The sequence below is a fragment of the Ziziphus jujuba genome, chromosome 5, assembly GCF_031755915.1.
Source record: "Ziziphus jujuba cultivar Dongzao chromosome 5, ASM3175591v1".
Taxonomy (NCBI): Eukaryota; Viridiplantae; Streptophyta; class Magnoliopsida; order Rosales; family Rhamnaceae; genus Ziziphus; species Ziziphus jujuba.
The window spans coordinates 26285890-26309085 of NC_083383.1; the positions used below are offsets into that span (position 1 = coordinate 26285890).

Here is a 23196-nt window from a genome sequence, read left to right on the forward strand (position 1 = left end):
ATTCTAAACGATAAAAAAATTTCTCAGATATTTAGAAATAAGATTAGACTCATTGATATTTGTACTTGGAACATTTATAATTTATATTATCATAAAATGTATAATTAATTTTGTAATTAGTCCATTCGATCATTGAGATAAGAATGATTTTGTCAAGTACATGAACCCAATATTTGCTATTCTCGAAACTAAAAGAACATTTGAACAGCAAGTTCATACTATTCTCATATTTAATACGAGTGTTATTTTTTTACTTTTTAAACTTTCAATCAAAGTCTATTAAAAAAATATATGCACGTCATATGTAATTCAAGATGAGACTCAAATCCTCTTTGAGCTACTCCAAAGTGTTTTACCCTCGAATTTTGAAAATTTTCATCCATTCTAACTCACCCTTATTTTTTAAGACTTTTTTTCATCCAAAACCCATGGTTGAATTTCCATTATTCTTTTCAGGAGTACTGCCACGGGGTACTTGGTCTTTTACCCATAGTGTTTGTACTGTTATTGTACCTGTGAAAAAAGTAAGAATAAATTTGATAATAAACAAATGTATCAGTTCAAATTCGTAGAAGAGAATATAACAGTTCATCTGTTCTTTAAGTGTACGGTCGCAAGGGCACTCTGGTTAGCCTCTCCCTGGGGCATTAAGTGGGAAAACGTTCAACTGCCTAGCCTCGAAGCTTATCTCGATAGGATTGCAGACCCGGTAGGCAGCTTACCAATCTCCCACAACGATGGTGATAGTTTTGTTCTGTATGCGGTGATTATATTGGAGTCTATCTGGAAAATCAGGAATAAGCTCGTTTGTGAAGGTAAAAGAAGTCCTCTAGAAGATGAAGTCAGGGTCATTAATAGAAGATTTGATGAGTTCTGGATGAGCAGGACTACCCCAGCAAACCAGTTAGCCCCCACTGGAAATCAAGCAACCACATGGTCCCCTCCCCCTTATGGGACAATAAAAATTAACTCGGACGCGTCGATAGGGAAGGATTTTGCTAGTCTCGGTATTGTAGTGAGGAACCATGTTGGCCAAGTCCTCAAAGTTGAAGTTTGGAAAGAGAGGATAGATGTTGCAGAAGCAGCAGAAGCTGCTGCAATCTGTAAGGCTTTGTCCATGGCTGTTAACGAAGGCTTCCAGGACGTTATGTGCGAAAGTGATGCCCAAAGCATAGTTCAAGCTCTCAACAATACGCGGTCTCACTCTTTCCATTGGTCTGCAGACGTTTTCATCAAGGAAATATTACAACTGTGTCCTGTTTTCAATTCTGTAACCTTTGCTTGGACCCCAAGAAACAACAATAGGATGGCTCACCTAGCAGTCAGATGGGGTCTGCTGAATAGCTTTTGTGGTCAGATTTGTCCTTTTTTGATCTCTAGAGAGTTTGTAGAGGTAATGCTTCAAGAAGGTGGTCAACAGACTTCTTCTTAAGTTAAAAAAGAAAATTTAACTTAAGTACATAGTGATAATATCAAAAAGAAAAACTTAATTATCTATTAAAACACAAAATCAAATGAAATGGGGCAATTAGTTTTGAGTACCTAACCTTATTTACCAAATTTTGAATACCAAGATAATATACTACATTTATCGAAGAGCCACTTCTCGTCGATACCAAAATCAACCAGAAACAACAAGGAAATTCATGAATCTCTTATCACCAAGTATAACGCAAACGAAATTTGACTTTTAATTACTGAAAACAGCTGCAAATTTGAATATGTATATATATATATATATATATATATATTTGACAATAATACACCGTTCCACCAAAAACAATTATTTACTACTCAGAAGATAGCCCTTTCCAAACACAATTAAAAAGAGGAAAAAAAAAAAAAAAGAAAAAGAAAAAAGAAAAAGAAAAACGAACATAGGTAATTGAACCAAAAAGAGATCAATTTGGTTCCCAATATCCCATATATTGTAGATATTGGCTTTTAAGAGAAAAGTAATCATAAGTTATTAATCCCAGCACCACCATCTCCTTGGCTTATATCTGACCTTGAAGGAGCACCCCTTGAAGTTATGGTCACATTCTGTTGAAGAATAATCAAAAAGCTTATGTATGTTAATTTAAGTGGTTAATGTTTTCAGCTCAAATGAGACAAGAAAGAGAGAGAGAGAGAGAGAGAGAGAGAGAGAGAGAGTTACAGGGATTTCTGTGGTTGATGAAGAAGTTTCTTCTGTATTGGCTGCAGTTTTTGCTGTTTGAGTCTCAAAACCTAAGCATCTTAAGAAAGGCTTAAGAGCCTCTTCAAGGAAACTGCATGGATTGGAAGGAACGAAAGCGTTTGTTGTCTCTCTAGCTGATGATGATGCTGAAGAGTGCTCCATTTTTATGATTTCTCTGGTTCCCAAACAACACCTATATATATATATATATATATGGCTCTTTGGGCATCTATATGATTCATGTTCGACAAAGATGTACTAAACATGACTCTCTTCACACCTACAAACCCACATGATCTTCACTCTCGTCCAAAAATAATATAAAATAATAATTCCTGTGAAAATTGACTTTTCGATGGAAAACATAATTTTTATGTTCCTGAAAACATCTTTTTGGCTAGCATTTTCTTTTTGACAATTAGTAGATTCTATTCTTCCGTCTGCCTTCAATTACACATCTGAAATGATGAAACTATATATGTGATATATAATTCAAAGGTTTTAGATGATTAAGTTTATTTATTTTTAAAATATAAAATTGAAGATATCCTCCTATAAATCGGATTAATATATATATATATATATATATAATTGTCTTGTTTACAAATTTAAACATTGAGACAGTGGATTTGCCACCTAACCTTGTAGAAGAATGTTTCTAATGGAAAAATAAATAAACAAATAAAAAATTGTAGACCCATATCACGAATCGTCTTTTTGTATATGTTTAATTTGTTAACCAACCCTCCTCAATTAATTGTATAATTATAAATTAATTTCATAGAAGTAAATTACACAATAATCAATATCCACGAGGTCACTTTTTTATTCTTTTACATGCAAGCTCTGGTCAACATATAAAAAGTGAATCGAAAGCATCACATCTCCTACTCTTCCTCTTTACATTTGGTCTTGCATTTGACTATAACTTATAATAAGCACACATCCCCATTAAGCAAGTCGACTTTTTTTACTAATCCGAACCCATAACTATTAATAATGACATACATTTATTCATAGCTATGTATATATGCAACGCATCACAGAAAGTCATAATTTATTTTTTAAAAAGCTTAAATAATCTTTTTTCAAAAGAAAATAATTTAAAAAAAAACTTGCATGTTTATGTTGTCGCTTAGAAAAAGACTCGGGCTATAATTTCTTAGGCATTGAGCTAGAATATTCATGGAGAATTATCTGTCTAAATTAGACTTTAATATTGAATATGGAATATATTCATATGTAAATGCATGTTGCATGAGTATGACCATATACATATATATTTAAAATTATAGTATGGGCAACTACATATATAGTGTATGTATTTCTCGCAAAACTTTTTTATTTTTTTGGTAAAATTATTGTTAAAAGATTAATATATATTAAATAATTTTTTTGTGACCATAAATTCTGGCCAAAAGATGCTTATCCATTAGAGGCGCATGGGTGGCATGTGGGAATTTTGGGTTTTTGGTTTCTTTTGTTTGTGAAGCAGTATAAGATATGCAATAATTCCCATCTTCAAAGTTGACTCTTTAACACCATAACTAAGTACGATTTTTTTTGGAAATTAGAACTAAGTACGATTTGGTAATCATGTAAACAACTATTTGTGATCTCTAACATTTATGGCCTGGAAATTAAGCAATTTATGTGCCACCTACCTTGTTCTTTGTGTCTCATATTACCCTTGAAATCTTGTGATGTAAATTAGATTGGACCTTTTTTTTTTTTTTTCGACAACAAGTTATTATAAATTTGATTCAATCGAATTAAGCTATATTAGATATAATCAAATTTAATTCAATTAAATTTAAAATAGTTTAATCCAATTTAATATAACTCCATATTTCAACCCACGTATTGAATACCAATAATCCTCTTTTTTTTTTTTTTTTTTTTGGGGCCAAAATTGAATATTAATAATCTGAGCTTGGTTAGACTATATATTAATGTTAATGTGGGCTTGTCTTATATCCTTTCTAATCATTGGAGAAAAGCTCTTTATCAATTTTTAATGTTTTAATTGAGTAATTTTATGCACTTTATTTATCCACATGTACTCTCTGTATTCTTTTATTTTATTTTTATTTTTTTTTGGTTTTTCATTGCTCTTCCTTTAAATTGAAACGCATTTAATTAATCGAGTTATTTTAAATCAAAAATAAAAAACAAGTAGATTTTTACGTACAAAAATAAAAACTACGTACAAACCAGATATATCAGTAGAAAAGCCTAGCTTAAGCAAAATTTGCAACTAACATATTAATTCTATACTCTGTCTTAGTAGTCATAACATTTCAATCTTCCATTATTCGACCATTTGATTATAAACCCACATAAAGATATCATTTTAACTGCATTCTCAGTTTTTAAAAATTAACAGATGCTACACAGATGGTAACTATATTCTTTTAAAACTCTAAAAAAAAAAAAAATAAAAAAAAAATAAAAATTGAATAAGAATGTATACAGGATTTTTGAAGGGATGGTAGATATGGAGAATATGGTCGGCTATTCTAATGGACAACCCCAACTAAAATACACCCACAAGAAAAACTAAGTACACCCATCAAACATGTGTGTAAATTTATTAACAAGTATTTATGATCAAAATAACTAGCCCAACCCAACCAATTAAAACCAATTAAAAAATTTTAATTATTTAGTTATTTGTTTTGTGGAGCCTGATGATGTAATAGAAAATCCAAACGTGGTCCTACTTTGCCGATACATGTAGTTAAGACAGAGACTCTTTTGTATTTGGCCAGTTCGTTTTCCTGCGTTCTCACAGTTTGTTAGTGTTTGGCTTTGAGGAAAATATCCTCAGCTGAATTCTACATGCTTCCTTTGTAAGAATTTCATTTTTTATCTTTTTTATTTTTTATGTTTTTATTATTTTCTTAAGATTTTTTTGCTTTATCTCTGAATGCTTAGCGATTTTGATACTCTTGTCTACCGTTTCATTTTCTCAGATTTTCTAATTGTTGGTTCTTACAAAAATATCTCCTTCCAAGTTTTACTTGTTTGCTTTCTTTTTAAATTTTTTTTTCAAAAAAAAAAAATATATATATATATATATATATTTATATATAAAATAGTTCTACGATGCGGACAGATCGGCATGTGGATCACATCAAAATCAACATTTTTGGAAAAAAAAAGTCGACTTTGCTATGTACACTCTGTACATATACACAGCAAAATTGACATTTTTTTTTAAAAAAAAAAAATCAATTTTGATGTGGTCTGCACCATAAAATTTCTATATATATATATATATATATATATATATTAATTTTTCTTGTTTTTTATTTTATTTAATCAAGTGCTTAATGATTCTTCATTATCTGCTTGATACTCTATCTGCATTAAATTCGTTTTGTGAGGGTTTGCTAAAGAATATCCTCATCTGAATTCTACTTCTTTCTCGATAGGATTTTTTTTTTTATTCTTCAACTTTTTATGTTTTTATTTTTCTTAATCTTTATTAATTTTTAAGTGTTTAATGATTCTCCACTGTTGGTTTAATATTTGAATTCATTTCTAATCACTTTTTAAGGATTTAAAATCATAACTTTTCTGATTACTTTTAATTTTTACATAACATGTAAGAGAAACTAAAGTTCAAAAAATCCAATTACAATTATTTGATTTTTTTAGTTGTACTTAAAATTTTTAGATTGTAAATTATGGGATTAATATCTTTTCTATTTGATTGGTGGTGTTAGAAATGATAGATGAGTTAGTAAATATATGTGAAATAACTCATTAAAAAAATACATGAAAGTAAAAATTATATCTCTATATATATATATATATATATTTAATGCAAAATAGCCAATAAATTGTAACTTTGAAATAGCAAGAGCAGATCATTTCTCTCTAATTTTGAGTTTTCATGGATTTTAATATTATATATATATATATATATATATTTTAATTTAGCTCTTATAGTTTTAATTTTAGTGTAGGAAGTAGGAAAGTGAAAGAATTTGGAAGAGAATGTAAGTGCTTGTTGGTGACAAACGAAGTTCATCCCAGCACGTATTTCGAAGGCTCTATAAGATTTTAGATACAATTGTAGCCTACACTACCAATTTGCTCATTGTGAACGCAAGCCACAAATAAAAAGAAATCCTGCTTAACTATCAGATATCGTCATGGATGGGCAGGAGTACTCCACTAGCTACGCTCACACATAGACATTCAAAAAAAAAAAAAAAAAAAATTTCATTTCTGAAAGGAATCCCAACTCATATGCTCCACGGTGAGGCAAAGCAAAAGAAACCTCGCAATATGGCATTTAAAAAATAGGTGAATTTCATCCTCATTACATCCACAGCTATGTGGACACAGTCCTCGTTGAAATACTGTGTCTTATAAATGCTAAGCTACACCTCTTTTTTAGCTAAATATGAAACTTTTAAACGCTTACTTTACAAGAGTCACTCGGTATATTATATATGGCTCGTTTCAGTTGCATTTATCTGAAATGTCTAGCTATCTGAATTTTAGTTGGATTGCGGAACTTATTTGCCATATGATTACAATATACGCATGCATAAAATTTGTGGGTATTTCTTTGCTCTTATGGAGTATTTTTATTTTTATTTATTAAATAGCTTTTTTTTAAAAATAAATTTATTAAAATTTAGTGCATTGTAATTTTAGAATTTTGCAATTTAGATCTTTATTTTTAAAAATCCACAGCATTAAATATTTTACTTTTGATTTGGTATACACTGAGCTTTCTATAAATTTATGAGTTTTAACCCCTAATGCAATTATGGGGTTTGGACAATTGTAGTAGTGGTAGCCATGAAAATACCTGAGAAGGATTGACAATCATTTTTGCTAGTGAAATTGCATTCTCTATTAAGTTGGTGATAAGCTCAACATCACCTTTACAACAGGAATAGCCTAATATTTCCCCTTCTTTGAGATGATGAGGAGGCCGGCATTTTGTAGCTAATTTCACAAGCTCTAGCTTATCCCTAATATTATTCCACGGTAAAAAATGCATCACCAAAAACAAAAACAACTCTATCATAATGCAACGACAACACCACTAAGCCCTACATGTCTATAATTAATAAACGCATGATAGAAATGATAAATAAAACTCACTGCATCAACAATTGTAGATAAGCTCAACCCTATTTTGGAAATTGGTATCTCGTAGGTTAGTTAAATAAATTTTTGCACCAACGCAGCTGATCTTTCGTCGTTTTTGCAGTCCTTTTATCTTTATATATATATATATATATATACTTAAAAAAAATTTGCATATTTCAAATCGACTCTTTTAACTCAAAATTTCTAAAGTTTTAAAGAAGAATTTTTTTCCTTTATTCTATATTGTTTTTAATTTTTTTCGTATACAAAAATTTTTAATCCAAGCGAAGTTTTCATCCTATATTTTTTTCTTTTGAAAAATAAATTTTACTTTATCAACCCGTGATTCGTAAATCCCAAAACGTTGTCAATTTCAATCAACCCTTACTATCAACTGGAAATCCATATGTTTTATTACTTCCAGAACGATGCATTAAACCTCTTCCCCATTAACTAAAAAATCCATATAATCAAAATTGATTAGTGAAAAAAAAATATTTTTCATATATATAATCAAATAAAATTGATTAATGAATTGAACACCGGTATATACATAAAAAAAAAAAAATAACAAAATTATTATTTCAAAATTTAAAATTTAAATGAATAAAAGGTTCCTACTATTTTCTAATCTTTCTAAAAGCTATGATTTTATATATAATAACAAATTTGTTTATAAGAAAATATGATAATATTTCTGATATCTTAACACTAAACTGATTAATTGAGATCATTTAATAATTTTAAAATCAATGTACCTAAATGGGTTTATGCTTTTTTCTTATTAAAGTGCACACCATTAAAGCACTACTAGATAAATATCTACGGTTGGATTTATACTCTTGGAGCAAGTTAATTCATTTATTAGGAGCTTTGATTAATAATAGGTCATTGGATCCTCAAGCTAGCTAATAAAGTGATAGAGCCCATTAACTAATTGTTTAGAAACAAGTGTGGCCCATCTATTGGGACAAAGGCAATTAGGAAACCCTGAGAGGCTAGGATTTGGAGTCTATAAATATACTACTTTACAAAGAGCCTCCATAGAGAGAGTTTCTGCAGTTTTAGTTTTCAGATACTCAAAAAGTCAGTGGTAAATCAAAAATAAAAAATAAAACTTTTGAGCCTTCTTGTTTCTAGTAATTAGGTGTGCCCACATAGATATCTGTTGGAACTAGAATAGCTTGGAAGGTCCTACGCAAAGGGTTAGTAAAATTTAATGGATAATGACACTAGTTTATCACATGTTTTATTCATTCTTGATCAGGCTTCCGTTGTATGCATGATTCCAATAATTGGTGTCAGAGCTTTGATTGAATCGGTGTGTGATAAATCGAATCCATTTTTTTTTACTGTTTTATTTTTCATGTATATGTGATGTATATTAGATACATAGCACCTACGATTCTATTATTCATGTTATTTATAATTTTTGTATTATGAATGAATGATTTATTTTTGGTCTTAATTCATGGTAAATTTTTCCTTGTATTTTTTTTTTTTTGGGAATGTAACAAGGAGGCTAATCATAAGATTAGGTTTTATTCTTGATTTATTTATTTATTTATTTTTCCTGCAATTTTTATTTGAATTTTATATGTAAATTCGGATTTATTGAAAAAATATGTAAAAGTATTTGAGAAAAATTGTATACATGTTGCCGTTCATTTTTCAAGGCGATTAAAGCTGCTTTTTGACAAACCAACACTAGAAGCAAATGTAGGACATAAAGGAGGATCGGTGGGAGGAGGACTGCCTTTGGAGACTGTCGCACGTGCCCACACTCACCACCCAAAATGTCTGCAAGTGGGATTCATGCGCCTGAATTCAGACAATGCTTGGGGGCACATGTGGCTTCGGGATTGGACCATTGTTGGTCATTGGTTCTTCTTGTTGTGATTTACCTCCCTGTAAAATTTTGTGATGATTTGAGTTTTGTGTGCAGCTGGCAGCGGTTTTGGTGCTAAGGTTCAATAAGGGACATGTTAGAGTTTTGTGTTTTTTGGGCTAAAAATCCTAGAAACCAATTCTAACTTGACCCACACTCCATAGATTTGTAAGAGCTGAAGAAAAGAAGAAGTAGGGCCAGATATCAAGTTAGGCTTCTTGACCCTACCCCTATTGGGCTTGTAATTTTTTTTTTTAGGAAACCATGGATTAGGGCTTATTAATTATTCTATATTTATAATTGTTTACATTATATGGATATAACATGTGATATATGCATGTTGTTTAGAATAGGTGGTGTCATATAATTACATTATTTGATATATACATGTACATAATAATATTTGTTTTATCTAGATAATATTATTATGGAAAACTCTAATTAATTAATGTAAAATATTGAATGGGTGAAGGTTAAAATTAATTCAATTAATTTAATACTTGTGGGCTCCATTACGGGTCCAATAATAAAATGGTTACATGATGTCCTAATGAATAAGCATGATAGGATTTTATTGGATTGGATCTAAAATAATTTCAAAACTTTAATAAAGTTGTACAGCCTAACATTAACAATGCTTTGATATTAAAGATAATTTTGAAATTAAATTAATGATTAATACATGCAAGTTTGATAATATTAATAATCCTCCCAACAAGGCTCCCTCAATATTATAAAAAGCCCAAAAAATATTGGAACAATGGTTGATTTTTCTAAAATCAATTTTGAACAGTATATGTTAGTGTTATCTAAGAAGATTCTATCTAAGGAGGTAGGTTTTTAAAGAATTTGAGACCCACCACACCTTTTCTGGAAGCTGACTTGGTAGGACACTATATATATTATGTTTAAAATGGTAGATTTTGCTAAAATCAATTTTGAATGGTGTGTGTTTGTGTTATCTGAAAAAACTCTATATAAGAAGGTAAATTTTTAAGGAGTTTTGGACCCATCTCACATTTTCTAGGAGCTGACTTGGTAGGACACTTTGCATATCACTAAATTATTGTTAATAATAAGTTTAAGGGATCTATATATTTGTATGTTTGTTTTGTTGATTACGTATTAATATTTATGCATTTTAAATTTCAAAAAATGGCATCCTTGAATTCTCTAGCTCCAATTTTGAGTCAAAAGCTATTGGATGGAAATAACTACGACATATGGAAAACCAATCTTTACATTGTCCTTGACTTTGAGAGAATAAAATTTATTACAACAACTCCAAAACCCAAAGAGCCTACTGCTAATGCTTAAGAGGAAACTAAGAAGCAATTTACAGATTGGCAACGGGCAAATACAATAGCTCGCTGTTATATTCTTACTAGTGCTGCAGAACATTTGCAAAAGCAAATTGATGATCTAGAATATGTATCAGAAATAGTTTAGACTCTAGACGAAATGTTTGCTAAAAGCAGCAGTACTGCTAGACAAGCAGCCATACGGGCACTAATGAACACTTGTATGACTGGAGGAAATGTGCAGGACCATTGTCTAAAGATGATGAGGCACATCAGTACTACGGAAGTAATGGGGGCTAAGTTGGAATAAGAGATGAAGATTGATATGGTCTTAGAATCTCTACCGGATAGTTTTAGTTAGTTCAAAATGAACTATAATATGAACAAATTGAAGCTTACTCCTGTTGAACTAATGCACAAGCTTGAGAGTACTGAAAACTTTTTCGTGAAGCAGAGAAGTGCTTATCATGCTGAAAGTTCCTCAAAACCTAAAGGAAAACCTAAGGATGAAAAGAAGAACAAAAAGCAGAAGGGAACAAGTCCAACTATCAAACCAAGTGCAATTAAGAAACTGAACGGTAAGTGCTTCAAATGCTAACAGAAAGGTCACTGGAAGAAGGATTACCCTAAATCAGGTATTGTTAGTCTAAATGTTGTGAAGTCTTATTGAGTGAGAATTACAATGATAAATGAATTATTGATTCAGAAGCCACTAGCCATATTTGTTACTCTTTGCAGTGGTTCAAACATAGCAGTCTACTCAGTAAAGGACAAAGAAGTTTGAAGTTGGAAAATGGAGAATATGTCTTTGTAATGGCAATAGGACTAGTGAATTTGGTTTCTGTAGTTGTTTAGTTGAACATGATTTAACAATGCAGTTTAATTTCTCAATTTCAATAAAGAGTAAAAATACTTTTATTTGTTTTGGATTGTTAATGAATGATCTATATTTTTTTAACTCCTTTGTCTTATAGTATTAATGTTATTGAAAATACCAATGATGAGCAACTTTCCTTATCTAAGAAAAAGAAAGTTTCAAATAAAACCTATCTGTGGCATTTGCGATTGGGTCATATTAATTCTAGCAGAATTCATGGTTTGGTTAAAAGTGAAATTTTAAATTCCTTGATTTTTGAACTTATACTAGTATGTGAATCATGTTTAGAAGGTAAAATGACAAAGAGGCCCTTCAAGATCAAAGGAAATCGTGCCACTATACCATTGGAATTGGTACATATTGATGTATGTGGACCAATAAGCATTCAAGCCAAAGGCGAATATGAGTATTTCACCACATTTACTGATGACTATATAAGATATGGTTATGTTTACCTAATGTGCCATAAGTCTAAAGCTTTTAATAAATTTCAATAGTATAAGGCTGAGGTAGAAAAGCAATTGAGTGGTGATATCAAGCAGTTTCAATCTGACCAAGGTGGTGAATACTTTTTTGGAGAGTTCAAGTCTTATTTGGCTGAAGAGGGGATAGTTTCTCAATTATTATCTTTTAGAATACCCCAGCAAAATGGAGTTTCTGAAAGGAGAAATAGAACCCTTTTAGATATGGTGAGGTCGATGCTTAGTTATTCATCATTACCTGAATTGTTTTGGAGAATATTCCTTAGAAACAATTGTATATATACTAAACTTGGTTACGGAAAGGGCACAAGCCCAGCTTGAACCATATTAGAATTTAGGGTGCTCTAGCACACATCTTGGTAGAGAAACAACAAAAGTTGGAATCTCGTACAGAAATCCTAAGGGAATGAGAGGTGGAATATTTTATAATCCAAAGGAAAAGAAGGTGATAGTGAGTACTCATGCCACTTTCTTAGCAGAGAATTATATGATCAATTTTAAACCTAAGAGTAATATGGTTCTTGAAGAGCTTGACTCAGTTCAAGATCCACCAAAAACTCTAGACCCTGTTTGACTATGTTTTCTATTTTTAGGTTTCTAAACATTATTTTGAAAATAAAAAATAGAAAACTATTTTTATATGTTTCATTAAAACAATGGGTGTTTGGTTAATGGTGTTCGAAAATAGTTTTTAAACTATAAAAAAAAAATAGAAAACATCATTTTAATGTTTTCTATATTTAATTTTTTTTTAAATTTGTTTTCTAAAACTATTTTTGATAGCCAAGTGGGTTTATATTTAGTTTGAAAACAGTTTTCTATTTTGCAGAATAGAAAATTATTTTAAAACCAATTGACCAAACAGACCCTTAATTTTCTTCCCCTGTTTCCTGTTGGTGTTCAAATAGGAGAAAATGTAGAAAATATACCCGAATGTGGACAAACATAGGAAACAGCTCATGACCAAATTCAAGAAGTTCAAGAATAGGAACATAATGAAGAGATTGGTGATCCACCTGAAACATAAAACTTGGATCCTCATGTACATGTACAACAACCAATGTAGCAAACTTGTAGTGGAAGAATGAACCATAAAACTTGGATCCTCATATACATGTACAACAACCTATAAGGTATGCCTTGTTAGGAGAGACTTATCAAGTCATTTTGAATAATTTTGATGAAGACTCTACCATATACGAAAATGCATTGGAGGATGTTGATGTGTAAGAGTGGGAAAAGGCAATGGATCGTGAGATGGAATCTATGGGTTCAAACTTAGTATGATTTCTTGTAGAAACTCTTAGAGGGGTAAAACCTATTGGATGCAAATGGATCTATAAGAGAAAGAGAGGACCAGATGGGAAGGTTGAAACCTCCAAAGCTAGATTGGTGGCCAAGATGTTATACCCAGAAAGAGGACATAGATTATAATGAAACTTTTTCACCAGTAGCCATGTTTAAATTTGTCCAGATTCTGTTAGCTGTAGCAGCAACTCTCGATTTTAGATTTGTCAAATGGATATCAAAACAGCTTTTCTAAATGGGGAGCTAGAAGAGGACATCTATATGCAGTCATTGAATGAGTTCATAGCAAAAGGTCAAGAACACATGGTTTACAAGTTGCATAGGTCTATTTATAGATTTAAGCAAGTATTCAGGTCATGAAACATCAGGTTTGATCAAAATATCAAATTATACGGTTTTGAGAATTCCTGATGGACCATGTATGTATAAAAAGATTCAAGGTATAGTAGTAGTCTCTCTGGTTCTTTACATAGATGACATTCTGTTAATTGGAAACAGTGTGAAAGTGTTGTTAGATGTAAAGGGTTACATGAAAAAGCAGTTTGAGATGAAAGACTTGGATGAAGCTAACTATATTCTAGGAATTAAACTTTTACGCGACCAGAAAAATACGTTGTTAGCTCTATTCCAAGCTTCCTACATTAAGAAAATAGTGATCAAGTTCGGCATGGAAAATTCCAAAAGGGGATTTCTTCCTACATTGACAAAATAGTGATCAGGTTCGGCATGGAAAATTCTAAAAGGGGACTTCTACCCTTCAAACATGAAATTCTTTCTTAGGAGTAATCACCAAAAACTCCCGAAGAGAAAGAGCTCATGAGTAAGAAACCTTATGCTTCGGTTGTTTGTAGTTTTATGTGTGTGATGTTATATATCAGGCTAGATATCTGCTACGCAGTGGGAGTCATAAGTGGTACCAATTAGATCCCAGAGTAGAACATTAGACTGCAATGAAGCATATACTCAAGTATTTAAAGAGAACAAAGGTTATATGTTGGTGTATTCCAGTGGAAGTCTTGAAACCCTTGGTTATATGGATTGTGATTTTCAAAGAGCCGTATCGAGCATACATAATACCACCGATGATTGGTACGAGTTATAATTATTACCTTATTAGGATAATTGAATTGGAAATAGAAATGTGTATCAGTCTTTAGGCACCTAGCATAAAGAGCAACACCCACCAAAAACCCATCAATGAATATGTTTATCAATCTTTAGGCACCTAGCATAAAGAGAAACACCCACCAAAAACTCATCAATGAATATGTTTATCCTAAATGGAGGAGCCATTTGTCAGAGGAGTGTTAAACAGACTTGTGTTGCTGACTCCACAACTGAAGCTGAATATGTGGTTGCATTTGAAGCTGCAAAGGAAGCTATATGGCTTAAGAAATTCATTTTGGATATTCATATGGTATCAAGTGCAGATTGGACCATTACCCTTTACTGTGATAACAGTGGAGCCGTAGCACAATCCAAAGAACCCAGGTCTCATAGAAAGCAAAGACACATATTAGTACCACTTGATCTGTAATTTCATTGATAAAGGAGATACAGTGGTTACTAAACTAGCATTTAAGAAGAACTTAGCAGACCCTTTTACTAAGACTCTTCCTGAATGTGTGTTTAAGACGCATGTAAACTGTATGAGTCTTAAAAGGATCTCATGCTTACTTTAGAGTAAATGGGAGTTGATTACATTTATACTCTAAGAGCAATACTAATTCTAATTTCATTTTATGATATAATGGTATGCATTTCTTAAATTCTTATGCACGCTTTGTTTTACGTATAAGGTCTAGATTAATTATATAGTATATGATCATATGGATATGTCCATAGAAGAAATGATCATAGGTTTTCATAATTAATGAATTATCTCACAGTTAGTAAATATAGTTGGGCGCTTTGTTTAGATTGTAATATTCTATAAAATAATTTGTCTTGGTTATTATAGAATATTAGAATGAATTGTGTTGTATTCATTCTAAGAGGATTGGAAGAGATTTAATTAAGGATAAATTTCGGTGAAAGGAATTCAATCTCAGGCAATATTGGATATGTTATTTTTCTTAATCTTGAGTATGTTATAAATAGGTAATTAAGTGACTATGGTTCTTTGAGTTATTAATAAGTAAGGTCTATTTTGAACGGTCAATATCTTGATGATTTAGGAATTATGGTATTTTGATTACTAAGTATTTACGAAATATACAAAATGAAATTTGTATGAAACATCCTCTTGACATGTTTCGATACTCGGATATTGAAAGTCAATGGCCAGTGCATTAAATCCGTTAGAGAACTGATAAGTCAAGAGAATAAATAATTAATTGATTGACAAAAATTATTATCAATTAACTATTGATATTTTACATCGGAAAAATACATTTAATATAAACATTATTAATCTTGGAGTTCAAATCTGGGCTTTTAGTGCAGTAGCACTAGATTAGATTGGTGTCCCAGAACTTGCTCAGAGCAAGTGAGAGATTGTTGGATTTATACTCTTGGACCAAATTAATCCATTAATCAAGAACCTTAATTAATAATGGGTCGTTGAATCACCAAGTTAGCCAACAAAGTGATAGATCCCATTAGCTAATTGTTTAGAGACAAGTATGGCCCATCTGTTGGGCCCAAGGCAATTAGGAAACCCTTAGCTGTTAAGGTTCAGAGTATATAAATAGACTGCTTTTTAAAGAGCCTCCACAGAGAGAGTTTCTGTAGTTTTAGTTTTCAGATACTGAAAACCTCAATGGCAAACCAAAAACAGAAAATAAAACCTGAGTCTTCTTGTTTCTAGTAATTACTGTGCCCACACACAAATTTGTTGGAACTAGAATAGCTTGGAAGGTCCTACGTAAAAGGTTAATAAAATTTAATAGATAATATAACTAGTTTATCACATGTTTTATTCAATCTTAATCAGGCTTCTGTTGTATACATGATTCCAACATTTACAACTATGTTGAATAATATATATATATATATTTAAGTAAATTCGAGCTTCTGACTAAGTATGAGTGCCATTATATCTTGTGTATTAGGTGACAACATTAATTGTGTTCTATGATAATTTATTTTTCTTTCGTTGATACGGACCTAAGTCAACTTGCTCCTAAACCCATATTATGTTAGCCCAGATCACAATTAAGTTTAGGTTCTAATGGTCACCTTAACCCTAATCAACTTGTAATTAGAAATCTTGGTTTATGGTGAAGACGCCACAATAGGTGATGGATGTTCTATTGATAAGTCAAACTAAAACATTTAATTTCTATTAAGTATTTTAGGTGTTCAAAGAGAATTATTTCTCATAAGTATTTTTCTATATGATTAATGTATTGATTTTATTGAAAAAATAAGCCTTTAAATAGATTTGAAAACACAAAATAAAACCCTAAATAATTATGTCAAAACCGGCCATAGAAAATAAGAAACTATGCTTGGCCGAATTTCACCTTCCTTTCCTTGACTAATTTATATTAATTTATTCCTTTATTTTGAATTAGGAATTAATTAATTTACAATCAAAATAATAAAATTCTAACTTTCTTGAGTTGATTTATCCAGCAAATAAACAAACAAAACCTAAAAATAAAAGATAGTTTCCTAAAATAAAAAGTCAAATTCAAATTAGGAAACTAGTTGACTAGTTGATAACTAAGCTATTTTTATCCAATCTCCAGTTAGTTTAGGCTCCAAATCAGCTTCCATATGTCATGTAGGATGCCAAATAGGATTAATGATGATTCTCATATGTTGCCCCTTGATTGGAATAAAGAGAAAATGCTTAATCATCAAACTACAACAAAACCAGCAACAAAAAGGTGCATTTTCGGCCAAATGGAAAGTTTATATGCACAAGCCTCTTTTACAAAGCTTTGCTTCTGTCTTGATATGATTTCATGGCTTTTTGGTGATATCAATTGAGTTCATGAAGTGTTAAACCCATTTCTTACTTTCCGGGGTCCACAAATGTATTAAAACATCTATCCGGATCCATATCGACCTCCACCACTTAGATGCTTAAAACAGATTTTGAATTTTCGGGTATTGACAAGCCCTTTTGAGAATTGATAACTCCTTTTATGAAACCAGCAAGGTTGTCCTTAAATCTCTTAGTTTATGCCCTAATGATTGGTCCGGTCTTCAATTGTATATAATCAACACGCTAGTGGTTGTCGGTTGTATGGGTACAGGCGGATTCTCATCCCTTTTTTATCTAACTTAATATGATCAAACCTAGCTACAAAGAAGAAACTAAAGTTATATAGTTTAATTTCAAATTAGAATAAAACAAAGCAGTTATATTATACATAGTATATATAACCAAAAATTTATATTATTAGTATGGCTTTGCATTACGCATAACCAAATTCTCTCTAACATACTTAGTTTATTTAAAAAAAAAAAAAAAGAAAAAAAAACTCAGTTTATACGGGTTAAGTTATAAACAAAATGCATTTATTGACGATATTATATCGGCTGCAAGTTCACACTTCACAGACATTCGCATAACAAAATTGTATGCAACAAAGTCTTAGATTCTTGTTCCTTGAGTCGTATAAGATAATGCTGCAGCCAAAAGCCAATAATATTTGTTTTACCAAACTCCCCAATTAAACCTCTTGGCGTTTTTTGTCATCCATATCTCAACTTCTTCATTAATTATTGGAGTGTTCTTTCTAACTTCCAACCTCAATAACCAATTTTCTTCCTTTTTTTCCTCCTCTCCAAACATACTGTTGTCTCTCCCTATCTACCAAGGATATATATAATATCAAACGCTTTACTCTTCCAAAACACAAAATAAATAAATAATAAATAATAAATAATAAATAAAATGGTAAGCAATCCAGTCCAGCCTCTGAAGCCATCGAATGAAAAGGAAGACAAGGGTTTGGTTTTCGACTCATCGGTTCTTCAACACGAATCTAACATTCCATCGCAGTTCATTTGGCCGGACCACGAAAAGCCAGGCTCCGATGCACCAGAACTTGAAGTACCACCAATTGACTTGAAAGGCTTTCTCAGTGGAGACAGCCTGGCAATCTCAAATGCATCTTGGTTGGTCAATGAGGCATGCAGGAAACATGGTTTCTTTCATGTTGTCAACCATGGAGTCGATCCCCAGCTTATTGAGGAAGCTCACAAGTACATGGACTTGTTCTTCGGTATGGCACTTTCAGAGAAGCAAAAAGCTCAGAGGAAGATTGGTGAGCATTGTGGATATGCTAGTAGCTTCACTGGGAGGTTCACCTCCAAACTTCCATGGAAAGAAACACTTTCTCTCCGATACTGCCCTGATGAGCAGTCCTCAAACATTGTTGAGGATTATATTGTCAATGTATTGGGTGAAGATTTCAGACCATTTGGGTAAGTGACACATCATTTTGCTCTATCTGCAAATATATATATATATATATATATGAATCTATTCTATGGGATGATGTTGAGCTGATTATGTGCCAAATTTGTCTGATTATATGTAATCCAGATGAAATATACATCCAATGGATTATATGTAATCAGAAGTCTAACATTGCCCAATAACAAATCATAGTATATATTTGTATATAATATACACCAAGAAATCATTACAGTGTGTCAGCATCTTATCATGAATAATACGATACTGAGTCCTAGTATAATCTGGACGACAAAGCCTAGTCGAACAAAATTTGTAATATAACATGGTTGAATTAATGTTTTTCTCAGGAAGGTGTACCAGGAGTATTGTGAAGCCATGAACACGCTCGCTCTTCAAATCATGGAGCTATTTGGAGTGAGCCTTGGTGTTGGAAAAGAGTACTTCAGAGAATTCTACGAGAACAACGATTCCATAATGCGATTGAATTACTATCCAAAATGTCAAAAACCGGATGAAACACTGGGTACAGGGCCTCATTGCGATCCAACTTCCTTAACAATCCTTCACCAGGATCAAGTTGGCGGCCTTCAAGTACTTGTAGACGATAAATGGCACTCCATAATTCCTCTACATAATGCTTTTGTTGTCAACATTGGTGATACATTCATGGTAAGCGCATTGTACTCATGATCATTAACCTTTCGAGGAATGTTTATTTCATTGGATAATTTTATCCACATATTCTCTTTGTTCAGTCCAGACAAAAAATTCATATATATCTCCAATTACCACTTTGACCCAAAATAAAATTACTTAATTTGGTAAGGTTGTTGAAACATGAAAGTAATGAAAGTTTGGTATTGATTTTTTTCAGGCTCTTTCAAATGGAATATTCAAGAGTTGCTTGCATAGAGCAGTGGTAAACAGCACCAGTGTGAGAAAATCTCTTGCTTTCTTTCTGTGTCCAAACAAGGAGAAGGTTGTAATCCCTCCCAGAAGTTTGGTCAATTCCCCAAATCCAAGATTGTATCCGGATTTTACATGGCCTACATTGCTTGAATTTACCCAAAAGCATTACCGGGCAGACATGACAACCTTGATAGCTTTCAGCGACTGGATTAATAGACAGGATCAAATGAAATCGGTTCTATAAAAATTGTTATTATTATTATTATTGTCAGTAGTAGTATTAGTACTTTCTCTCTTTTTTTTTGGTTTTATTGAATTAAAATATCATATACACCAGAAAGAGAGGGATGTTCCTGTGATGTTTATGCCATTGTTATTATGTTATTATTGGAGAGAACCGTGTAAATGAAAATAAGCAATTTGGAGGAATATAGAGGCGTAAAAGAGCTGGATTGTTTCTTTTTAATCTACCTTTTTTTTTTTTTTTTTTTGAAAGATAAGTCAGTTTTAGTGTTGGTTATTTTAATCTACTAATTAATTACTATATGCTTTTTGTTGACCATGCAAATCTGCTTGTTGACTTCTATAAATTGGTATTTATTATGTTTACCAGGGTAATGATAGCCAAGTGTTAAATCAGTTGGATTTTTTTTCTTTTATATTCCAGAGATACTAAAATGACATTAATATATTTTTTAGTTAGTTTTTAGTTTTTTAGAAAAAATAAAGAATTTGGAGCCTCGTGAAAAAAATATGGAAAAATTCAGATAATAGGGTAATTTCATTATAGTAATAGCATACATATATATATATATATATATATATAAATATAAATATATTTCATTATAATAATGAATCCGTCTATGATATAGACGTTCGTATATTTTTATCATATGAATCTTAGTATTAGTGACAGTTTTTGAAAAAATTATTGTCCATATTATCACATAGAGACAAATATTGATGACGATTTCTGTAAAAACTTTCGTCAATACTGAAATCCGTACCGTAAAATTTCCTTTATAGTAATAACATATAAATATATATATTGACATAATAGTTAGTTTTAAGTAAAATAAATCTTATTTTATTAAATTAAAATTCATCCTTAATGATTAAGTATTACATCAAATGTTAGAATTTAAAATTCAAAAAAGTGGTCAAATATGGAATTAATAATATATAAAAACCTTATTTAGGAAAGTAAGCCCTCTTAGGAACTTGTGCTTAATGAATATAATTTTAAATCTCAACCATTACTGCAATTTAAAAGCTAAAATATGAAGACTTTATGTTAGCCGTTATATTAAATACCTTATATAAACCTGACTAATTGACATAAATTACCAAAATTTACATGAACCTTACAATTAAAAACAAAAAGTTAAATAAAATGGAGTTAACTGTACTTTACAACTTTCTTTTTGAAAGAAATTGCACCTTCAGTCCTCAAATTTTAATTTATTTATTTTGATCAAAATTGATACTTTGATAAATGGTGGTCAAACTTTGAGTAGACTTGGGGATGTATCATATTGTATCTATTCCTGTCATGTCTTATTCCTGCTAAAATTTTTCCATCCAAATAAGATCTGTTTAGCTTTTGTATTGAAATATTAAAATTCAAACCTATTTATTAAATTATCATATAATCCGTAATCACGTTAAACTTAATTATAACATTTTTTATATAAAGAAAATAAAAAAATTATTACAAAAATATTTAAATGCATACAATAAATGAAAAAATTATACTTGATTAACAAAGTATTACATTTTTTTTCCTTGTTTTTTCAATATGCTAAAATGTTTCTCATCGCTGAGGATAAAATTTCTGGGCATTGATATTTCTTAGTGGCATACAGCAATTACTAATTAGTATTATTCATTATGTGGAATTGACTCGATTAGTATGCCTTTCTAACCTATATCTATGGTTGAACAGGTACAGGTGGATTCTCATAATTTTTTGTGAAGTGACTGATGGGTTTCCAAATCTCCTCTCTATTTAATCCCTCTTCATTTTCTAATATGTACCTACAGAGAGTTAAATAGCAGAAATAATAAAAGGATTGAATTATTTCACAAGTTTTGCTGTTTAGTAGTATTATTTTCTTGAATGTTTATACCAATACTGCCTTTGCCAAAACTTACTCCATTTGATTTGCATACACAGTGCTTTCGTGTCTAATGAAGAAACAAATATATATTGAATACCTTTCAGAGCTAAAAGGTCTTCTTATTTGTATTAATTTTGGAGGATTTTTTTTTTTCCAATATCATTCTCATATGTACAGTACAATAACCTTATTTTTAGCACTTCAAGTTTGAGCTTTTTCATTCACATATAACCATCAAACAACAAATGGCTGAAGCTGGTCTGTTCAATATTGCCGATGGAATTATGAAAAGTTGGGTTTCTCTTCAGCTCCCAAAGAGATTGGATTGTTTTGGGGTGTTGAAAATGAGCTTTCATAAGCTTTGAGAAAATAATGTACACAATCAAGCTCTCCTTTTTTATGTAGAAGGATAAGCATGCTGATATCATATACACAGAAGAAGCCTGATCGAGACTACATAAAGTATGTGATAAATAACGTCATTATCTATTATTTTACTAACCTTTATGCGCAGGACCTTCTAAACTATTCTCTAGTGATAGATTTGTATGTGAGCACATCTGATCATAAAAGAAACAAGAAAGTTAATCTGAAAAACACTCTGAAACTCACAGTTTTTGTTTTTCTCTCAAGATGTTTTTAATTCTCTACTAAGATTCTCAATCTCTAGAAAATAATATGTAAAAAACTATTTTTTGGAGGCTAGTAAACAATGTATTTATACACTGCTAATCCTAATCCTCCTAGGGTTTCATAACACCTTGGCCCAATTAATGGGCTCTTTTTTGTATCTTAATAATCAATTAAATGGGTTTTGTCATTTAATGTGCTAGTTTGGGGATCTTACGGCCCATTATTAATTAAGGCTCTTGATCAACAGTTTGATTGCTTCTGGAGCATAAATCCAACAACCTCCCACTTGCTTAGAAGCAAGTCTAGGAACGTGATCTTATCCGGTGCTACTCCACTAAAAGCCCAGATGTGAACTCCAAAACTAATAATGTATATATTAATTGTATTTTTCCTTTGTAAAATATCAATAATTAATCGATAATAATTTCTGTCAATCAATTAATTATTTATTCTCTTAACTTATCAGTTTCTCTAACGGATCCAATACACTGGCCAGTGACTTTCAATATCCGAGTACCAAAACATGTCAAGAGAATATTTCATACAAATTCCATTTTGTATATTTCATAAATACTTAGTGATCAAAGGACCATAATTCCTAAATCATTAAGATATTGGCCGTTCATAATAGATCTCACTTATTGATAACTCAAAGAACTATAGTCACTTAATTACCTATTTACAATATACTCAGGATTAAGAAAAAATAACATATCAAATATTGCTAGAGATTCAGTTCCTTTCACAGAAATTTATCCTTAATTAAATCTCTCTCGATCCTTTCAGAATGACCATAGTTCATTCCAATATTTTATAATAATCAAGACAAATTATTTCATAAAATATTACAGTCTAAATAAAGTGCCCAGCTTTATTTAACAACTGTGAGACACATCATTAATTATGAGAACCTATGATCATGTCTTCTATGAATTTATCCATATGATCATATACTACATAATTAATCTGGACCTTATACGTAAAATATTATATGCAAAAAT

General features: G+C 31.0%; 2 protein-coding genes across 2 annotated transcripts; both read left to right on the forward strand.

The window, feature by feature from the left end:
- Window positions 1–550: 550 nt before the first annotated feature.
- On the forward strand, window positions 551–1432 carry LOC132803786 (uncharacterized). Its single transcript, XM_060817313.1, has one exon. It carries the CDS (start codon window positions 551–553, stop codon window positions 1430–1432), a length of 882 nt encoding a protein of 293 aa, XP_060673296.1.
- A 16573-nt stretch (window positions 1433–18005) lies between these two features.
- On the forward strand, window positions 18006–19686 carry LOC107421370 (gibberellin 20 oxidase 1-D). Its single transcript, XM_016030599.3, has 3 exons — window positions 18006–18538; window positions 18881–19202; window positions 19408–19686. The coding sequence occupies exons 1-3, from the start codon at window positions 18006–18008 to the stop codon at window positions 19684–19686; spliced, it is 1134 nt and encodes a 377-aa protein (XP_015886085.3).
- Window positions 19687–23196: the final 3510 nt, after the last annotated feature.

Coding starts and splice junctions, on each gene's coding strand:
- LOC132803786 (XM_060817313.1), top strand. CDS start 551: ATGTATCAGTTCAAATTCGTAGAAGAGAATATAACAGTTCATCTGTTC.
- LOC107421370 (XM_016030599.3), top strand. CDS start 18,006: ATGGTAAGCAATCCAGTCCAGCCTCTGAAGCCATCGAATGAAAAGGAA. Junction 18,539..18,880: donor GAAGATTTCAGACCATTTGG/GTAAGTGACACA, acceptor TGTTTTTCTCAG/GAAGGTGTACCAGGAGTATT. Junction 19,203..19,407: donor ACATTGGTGATACATTCATG/GTAAGCGCATTG, acceptor GATTTTTTTCAG/GCTCTTTCAAATGGAATATT.